Genomic DNA, 8,695 nt, shown 5'->3' with positions numbered 1-8,695 from the left:
GGCAACTAAATTCTAGCACTCAGAAATTTTAATGCCACGAGTGCTACAATGGGGAGTCTTTGACCATGTTAACGGTTGCTGGATTAGATTTAGCTAAATAAATAGGGTGTTTGGTAAGTGGGTTTCAATTTAAATTATACCTATACAACATATGTTTGTTTAAGGTCAACGAAAATCAGCTAATGAATTTCACAAACTCCTATGAATTTCATGATTAACAACTAATAAAGAGTAGCGTTTCACTTATTTGTTATCGTTTTGCTGTTAGAACTGATGGTTGTAAAGTTACCAAAATTTTCAATATATAATGTCCATAATCGCAGACTCCTATTAATGTTTTTTTTTTTGGGGTGTAGCGGGGGAGGTGGGAGGAGAAATTTCCGATGTAGAACCAATCTATATCCTGCTCTACTTATCAACTGTATATTTCACTCACAGTTCATCTCCTTGGTGGTTCAAAGTTTACAATCAAATGTCTGTCATTAAAAAAAAAAAAGAAGCTCAAGTTAAATCTGATTTACTTACCTCCCGAAAATATATTATACAACTAAGACTGATAAGCAAGACCAGAATTTGCCATTGTTCCGGAGACCATACTGGATAAAAGTTAAATATTCACTGACATTACTGGGTATTGCTCAACGCACAAGAATGAACACCAGAGTGTATAGGATTCTTCTTCACCGAGAAGTAACTGAGCCATATATAGTCTGCACAGCATAGCACTGTTGCAGTTAGTTAATGAGAGTAAAATAGTTTGCAGTTTAATCTGATTACTAGCTACATTCCTCTTTGCTTTTTTATGTGTTGTTAATATTTTTACTAGCTCTTGGTTTTTTATTTTGAAGTAATTTTCTGCCATTCTTTCTAATAGCTTTGGCCAACAACTTTAAATTTGTAGTATTTGCCTTCAATATGAATAGAACTTCTGATTTATTACATTTAAGAGATTAAAATAACGTTGCAAGTTCTTACTTTGAGTTGGTGAAACTATGTGCCGATTTTAAATCGTTCAACATTTAAAAGTTTTAAATAAGATTGATCTTTTTTATACCGTCAATATAAAAAGAAAATTTTACATGAGCGAATGCATATCAGATGTGTAAAAAGAGTTAAAAATTAAAAATTAAATGAAATTTATGTATGCACCTGCTCGTGCAAAAAAAGTTCATACGATTGAAAAAATAACACTTACCCATTCTCGCAAATTATTGTTTTGACAAAAAAATTTAAAAAAAATCTTGCAAACTATTAGCAACTAAATAAAAGATGGATTGGATGGTACGGAAGGAAAAAGACAGAAACTTGTGGTCATGAAATATATACTAGCGGGCCACGTTTGCAACTCAATGGGCTTTATGCTTAAAGCCCACACTTGTGGCATCCACTTGAGATTCTGGGTCCTCCGGCCAGCTCCAATTTTTCCCAAACCGCACTATACAGACCGTCCGGAACGCAGGGCCATGGCGGATCGCTCTCTACTCCGCCGAGTCATTCTCCGTTCCACACCGCTGGGCACTGTTTTCGCATTAGGAAAATCACGTGTCTTAACATGTGAGGAAGGGCGACATCTCTACAGCAGCACCGGTTGTGAAAAGAAATTGGAGCCCGAGAATGAGAAAACTACTATTAGCAAGAAAGGTAATTGGTACGCATTGCCGCCGTTTACTCCCTCCGTCGACGGCGCTGCTCTTGGGAAGACGATTGCTCACCGCCAAACCGAGAAGAAACATAAAGCCTCCGACACCACCTCCACCTCGACCATGACGGCGCTCAAGTGGGTTACGCGATGCTGCCCTGAGCTGCCTCGGTCTCTTGTACAGAAACTCTTCCGCTTAAGACAGGTCCGTGATTATTTGCTCCCTGTCATCACTGGTGGTCTTATAGTAGTAAAATTATGCCCTCGCTGTCGTAACTTGTAATCTCCGGTGTGAGACAGAAGGAATAGAGTAGTAATTTGCTTGTAAATAACTCAATTTTGTAGGTTCGGAGAGATTCTTACAATGTTGAAGTTCAACAACGTCAGCTCAAGAGGGTAAGATTAATTCATGTTTTGTTAATTAGAATGTGCCGACAATTGGAGTTTCTCAAGGTTGTACATTTTTGTTTAATTTGCTTATGAGTGAGGGAGCTTCTTTTATCTGCAACTAAAGGAGCAGGTGATTGTACTCTTTCTTTGATGTTTCATCTACGCAGGTAGCAGCCAAGGACTTGATGAATTCCGGAGACAGAATAGTCCTACCTGTATCAATTCAAAAGGTTCCCTCAGCAAAAACTGATAGCACTTTCAGTGAAGAAGAAATGAAATTCCTTCATAGCATGGTTCTGTTTAAGGTCTGGCCTCTACGGATGATTTTACTTCTTTCCCCAGTTTGGATTTGACGTCTGATACCTAGATGTAACTTTGTTTTAGGATCCAGCTGTTATTGTCGTAAATAAACCCCCTGGAATGCCTGTTCAGGTATGTTTTGTGCATTAAAAGAGTAGATAACTTTTCTTAGAGATAATAGATGGTATAGATTTTTTCAATTGATATTTAAAATGTTGGACAGGGTGGTATAGGCATCAAAAGAAGTTTGGATGAACTGGCGGCTAAGTATTTAAGGTTTGATGATTCGGAGTCTCCGCGCCTGGTAAGATTATAGTTACATTTTCTAGTCGGCAAACATACTTCCCCACTCCCCATGCAGCCCAAAAGATAAGACCCAGAAGCATGTTGTTGATTCTGCTGTAGTAGAGTGTGCCAAACAACCTCTAGCATATTGCAAGATTCAGGCTAGTTTTATTCTGGCTCGACTGTAACTATAATTAGGTTTTTGAGTTGATTTGAAATTCCAACAACAATTTCAGATCAAGAAAATTGAACCTTCATGAGACACAAAAACAGTAGATTTCATCAGAAATGTCTACAAAGAACAACAACCAACATAATCTTGAATTCTTTATCATTAACCCATAAAAGCTTAATATATAATATCTGAAATTTAAGAAATTAATCAGAATAGCATCATTTTATGAGGCACCCAAATGATTGTAGCAATTTGTGAAAATTAGCTTGCCTCTTGCATCAAGTTGCAATGAGGGTTGATACTGAAGATGTGCACTTGAGTGGGCTAAGTTTTTGAGTTTCGGAGTCAGCAAAATAGTTGCAACTAAATCTGTTTGTAGCTCTAAATTCTGATTAGATTTTTCTCTTAGTTATTTGCCTTTTGTGGTGATCTTGCTTTGGGCAAGCTTGTCATCTTTTAGGTGCACAGACTTGATAGAGATTGTAGTGGCATATTAGTGATGGGGAGAACACAGTTGAGTGCTACTACTCTACATTCTATCTTCCGTGAGAAAACTCTTGAAGCATCTGAATATGTGGGTAATTTTTCCTACTTATCTTTTGTGTTTATGCTTTGTTTATTAACATGTATTCTTGCTTCTTTTGTATTGCATGGGTCTTAGTTGTATTCTCTCACTTTTTAAGGATCTTGACAGTAAAAGACGAATAGTCCGAAAGACATATTGGGCTCTTGTCATTGGATCTCCTAGACGTTCAAAAGGAATAATCTCAAAGCCATTGGGAAAGGTGGGAGGATTCTTGACAGCTGTTGACTTGTGTATATGTTTTTTCTTATTAAGCTAGGATGTATAGGGATGGAGACATAAATTGAAATTTTGAATTTTCGTGCTTGCTGCAACCTTAAATAGTTAATTAGCTTTCTAGTTTAATCTTAGTACTTAGAGAAAAAACAGATGCATGAAAACTATAATTGCCATGTTATTTTATCAACTGCTTTGACTCATTTAAGAATTTGTTCTGTTATCAGCTTTCTTTTACTCCCAAAATGAGTTGGATGGTATCTTAAAGGCATTGCATAGGTCATAATATGATGTTAAGATTCTACAATATTTTTCATCACCATCATTGTGTTGATAGTAGTTAGGACTATGTAATTTGGCTCCTAGTGGGATGCACACCGTTCATGGAATAATTCAGAATTGAACAGTTAATGGTCACCAATAAATAGCCATATGCTCTTTTTTTGGTGTTTGTCTTTATTCCTCTACTAACAGCCCCAACATCAGTATGTATAGTTGTTTTATACTTTCTAAATTTTGATTAGTTCTATATGCATTATACTATGGTAGGAAATTGTAAAGCCCCCAAGTGACATGTATGGTAAACTTTTGTAGTTTAGCACTACTTACATTGTGTTGAGGGGTGACACGTGTTCATTACTTAGCACACAACCTGGGGGCTTTAATAGGAAGCCCATGTCTTTGAAATTTCTTTTAAGTGATCCCTAGAGGTTTTGACATCTAACTCTTGATCCTTCATGGAAAAGTAAAGGATTTGTCCCTTAGAATACACTTTAGTTCATTTCTTATTACATAGCTTTCCAATGTTATTTGAGTCATTTTCAATCTTCAACAAGCACTTCGGCTAATTCTTGTTCTTCCTGTAGGTGGTGGTGGACAATGGAAAATCTGACCGCATAACAGTTGTAGATGATGTTCAATCATCACTGGCTCAGTATGCTGTGACAGAATATGAAGTTATTGGATCTTCTTGCTACGGTTGGCTCTGAACACCCTTTGCAGTATTATGATCATCAAAGAGATAGAATAAATATGAAGAATGATTTGTGACTTGTGAGTTGGCAAATACCCTGTGTACGTAGTATGGGTATTTGCTGCATGAACTAACTGCATTGCTGTCTCTCTAGAATGGTGTTTCTATTGATCCTTGATGTGTTCAGTTGAGATGCAATTTATTTATTTCCAAACTGTTTTTCCAAAATTTTATGTGCGCTTTTTAAGTGGCAATAAGTTGAGCATTCCTATTAAAAAGGAAGGTATAGCAAAGCATTTGTACTATCGATGTGTTTACTTGTCTTGGGTTTACTTTTTCATTCCTCCCATGTGTTCCTGGCAGCAGACAGGTGAAATGTTGAAGGGTAATATGCACGTTTTCAGCCTGTGCTAATCATGTTTTTTTTTTTACGTGGAAAGGAATTTTTCAGTAATCTATTACAGCAAATGGGTGTTTATTAGCTAGTGTTACTTGAGTGCACCATTTTATTCATTTTGTATCCTGTTTAATTTTTACAAGGGTAAAATTGCAGGCTACAGCTGGCTAGAGTTATCCCCTCTTACAGGCAGAAAGCACCAGGTATGGGTGATAGTTTTATGCTGTACTGATATGACAGTGAACTCGAGCTTACAGCTTACCTGCCCCCTTTTTTTTTGGCCTTCTGTCGTTCAAAGCTACGTGTTCACTGTGCCGAGGTATTGGGTACACCAATAGTTGGGGATTACAAGTATGGCTGGCAAGCTCACAGGAACTTGAAAAATCCTGGTCCCTCTGCTCTCACTTGGGACCATAATGAGGGACTCCCTGAGGAAGGGCTAGATCCTTTCAGCCTTAATCTGGGTAATGGAAGCATCTTGGATAAGCAACCTCGCCTTCATCTGCACTGCAGAGAGATGGTCCTACCCAATATTTCTCTCGCACTGCAACGTGCCAAATCAATTACGGATCTTGATCTTGAGGATGTGAAAACAATCAAGTTTGATGCTCCTTTGCCATCACACATGCAAAAGAGTTGGGACGCCTTGGGTTCCTAGATTGTAGTCTCTCTCTCTCTCTCTCTCTTTTTTTTTTTGGGGTTTAATTGGAGTGTTAGTTTTTGGTTTTGCTGGAGTAACTTGTGATATAACATAAACAGGTCTATCAATTTTTCCACTAATACGACCATCTTGATGTAAAATCAGTAGATGTCAGGTGTTTTTTTTTTTAATTAAAAACAATGAATAAATTTTCATCCGTAACCCTTTTAGAACGATACTACGTTGTTGTGTTGGTGTTGATGGTCGTGAAATATGCGTCGTCTTCACAAAAACTAGTGCTAAATGTGTGTAACAGAAAAGCCTTAATATGGCGTTGGCCCAATGTTTTCTTTCCAGTACAATAGTGCAGCAGCATATCAGCCTGTGTTTCTTCCGATAACATTCTGAAAATCATCTTCTCGTTATGTGATTCTAGTTTTTCTAATGCTCTTTCCATCAAATAAACGAATGATAACCAATCATAACAGGCAGAAGGGCTTTGCCGGGAGCACAGTGGAGCTGTTCAAAGTCTCTGACAGAAACGGACTGACTTCCTCAAATTTGGAAGCAACGCAGCTTTCTGGAGGTTGAAGGACCACATAGGAATCGGATAAATTTTTTTTTTTTAAAAAAAAAAAAAAAGGAAAAGAGAAAAACTGGAGGGGTCTAGACGTTGCTGGTAGCAATCTCTATCAGCAAATTTGGATAAGGCATAAGAGTTGAATTTGGGGATCGCGGTTGTTGGGGGCCTGGTGGGATTTCTTGATGAAAAATAAGTCACCAAACCACTTGAAGCAGATAAAAGGTCATAGTTTCTACAGTTTTGTAGTCATCTCCAACCACGATAATTAATGTATCCGCGGATCATGAGATGGTCAAACTCTGGTATGCAAGTAGTAGTTGGTACAGGTTACTTGCTCTGAGACGATTTATTATTATTATTAGGCATTATTAATGGAGTGCTACAATAGTATAGTATAGTTTGATGAGCTCTTTTGAATGATAATCATTGCTCCATTATGTTGAAGTGGTTAACCTTCTCCTTCTCCTTCTCCTCCTCCTGCCTGTGGAGTCCGTCCATCCCAACAAGAAAACGATTTACTACTGCCTATGTAAGCAAGCAAACTCAATTGAGAAAAGGACTCTGAGTAAGTTCATCATCGTGCATTGAAAACTCTCGAGCATTCATATGACCGAAAATCCTCCTCTTTTTTTTGTTGGAACTGATATACAAGTACGAAGAAAGGAGTAGACAGACAGACAGACATATTTGAACGAGTCTCTTCATCCAGCCTGCCTATAAGTTTGCCACCTCTAAAGTGCATGTATACCATATACGCGTGTGGGTATCTCTATCACCAACTCTCTGGAGATTTTTCTTCCACCTACTTTCTACTTGGGATTAATAATTGGAACCCAAATATAACAGTTGGAATGGAATGATCCTTTTGCCAACAACAACGACTGTCATTGTTGTTCGAGGCTCTGTAATATCCGAACTGGTTGACCTATATATATATATATATAAATATATATCATTATTCTTGCTAACTGGTAGGAATATTTGCGCCGCTAGAAGTAATTGTTAATTTTTGGAGGAAGGCAAAAAAAATGGAATCTTTCCTAGCTAACACAAAATAGTAATATTAATAATTAATAAATAAATAAAATCAAGAAGCACCTCGGCCTACCCCGAAAATGCAAAAACGTTTTTTTTAAAAAAAAAAAGAAGATAAAATGAAGATGATTAGAATATAGGGGTCATGGAGGATTACTAATTTACTACTACTACTCTCGGGTGGTTGTTACATGATTGGCAATTTTTTTAGTGCGACGGAAAGCAGGCCAAATTGAATAATAATATTGGATTACTTGGTGGAATTAGCAGTAGGTGATGGGACCCTCTGGCTAGGTTGTTTGATTGCTTGGCAGTTGGCACTTCTAATGGATTGGTTTGCATGTCCCAATTCCAACTACTTTTCTTTTCTTTTTTTGTTTTTAGGAACAAATTCCGACAACTTTGATAACAATAAAAGAACATCCAGTCATCTTTGACTTGGGGCATAAAAGATAGTTTTGGTGAAGAATTATTTTATTTACGTCAATCCAACTTAAAATTTCTCTTTCACTTTGTCGTCTCCCATTGACACATATACTAGTAAAATTTTTACAGTATTAAATATGAACATATGCATGTAAGATGTTACAATTAGTTCAACTTCTTCTTCTTCTTTTTTTTCCCTTTTTGGGGAAATATATTTCTTTGAAGAAAGTTGGTCCCTCTATGTATGAGAACATGAGAAGAAAACGAACCAAAAACCATATAGAAAAAAATAATAATAATAATAATAGCGCTGTCTGGTATATGCTTGAGTCAGAAGCAAGATAATAATTATGTGACTCTGTCCTAGAGGTGCTAAGCAACATGATAATTATGTGACTCTGTCCTAGAGGTGCTATCGAGCCAGTCGAGCTCGAGTAGCACCATACTCGAGTTCGAGCTCGATCAAAATTTGTGTTACTCGAGCTCGAGTAAAAAAATTTGGCCTCGAGCTCGACTCGACTCGATGAAATAAAACTAAACTCGAACTCGACTCGTTTGAACTCGAGTAAGTATCAAGCCCGAGCTACTCGAGCTCGAACTCGAGTTTTGAAATAAATTTATAATTTTTTTAAAAAATATATAATAATAATATAATATAAATATATAATATAAATAAAATATGAAAGCTCGATTAAGTTCGACGAGTACTTATTTCTTGAGTTCGAACTCGACTCGTTAAATTTAACGAGTAGCTCGAGCTCGATTTTACCGAGCTCGAGTCAATCAAGCTACTCGTGAACAGCTTGACTTGCTAGCACCCCTACTCCGTCCTCTGCAGATCCTAGAGATCTCCTCTTTCCTCATCCGCAATCTCCTATTCTGTCATCATTTTCTCCTAGCGCTTTTGCTTCCTTTGATTTTTTTTTTCTTTTTTTAGTATTTATTCATAAGAAAAAGAAAGAAGAAAGATTTCTTATCAATCGTAGTTTTGATAGTTGATTTAAAACGTTTTGTTTTCCCTCATCAAAATCTTCAGCCGATCACATATGATAT

The 8,695-nt window shown here is 37.0% G+C and overlaps 1 protein-coding gene across 2 annotated transcripts; it reads left to right on the top strand.

Annotated features, from left to right (window-relative positions):
• Positions 1 to 1,412: 1,412 nt before the first annotated feature.
• On the top strand, positions 1,413 to 5,907 carry LOC113760492 (RNA pseudouridine synthase 4, mitochondrial). 2 transcript variants are annotated; one of them, XM_027303094.1, is made up of 10 exons: positions 1,413 to 1,844; positions 1,985 to 2,035; positions 2,197 to 2,334; positions 2,414 to 2,461; positions 2,553 to 2,633; positions 3,250 to 3,363; positions 3,473 to 3,574; positions 4,455 to 4,566; positions 5,115 to 5,161; positions 5,257 to 5,904. In XM_027303094.1, the coding sequence occupies exons 1-10, from the start codon at positions 1,464 to 1,466 to the stop codon at positions 5,614 to 5,616; spliced, it is 1,434 nt and encodes a 477-aa protein (XP_027158895.1). In that variant the 5' UTR covers positions 1,413 to 1,463; the 3' UTR covers positions 5,617 to 5,904. The 2 variants fall into 2 exon arrangements, with proteins under 2 accessions (XP_027158895.1, XP_027158896.1); XM_027303095.1 differs by lacking the exon at positions 3,473 to 3,574 and having other exon boundaries at positions 5,257 to 5,907.
• Positions 5,908 to 8,695: the final 2,788 nt, after the last annotated feature.

The sequence above is a fragment of the Coffea eugenioides genome, chromosome 2 (genome assembly GCF_003713205.1).
Source record: "Coffea eugenioides isolate CCC68of chromosome 2, Ceug_1.0, whole genome shotgun sequence".
Taxonomy (NCBI): domain Eukaryota; kingdom Viridiplantae; phylum Streptophyta; class Magnoliopsida; order Gentianales; family Rubiaceae; genus Coffea; species Coffea eugenioides.
The sequence above is the reverse complement of the archived record's forward strand: the minus strand, read 5'-3'. Positions and strand labels throughout refer to the sequence as shown.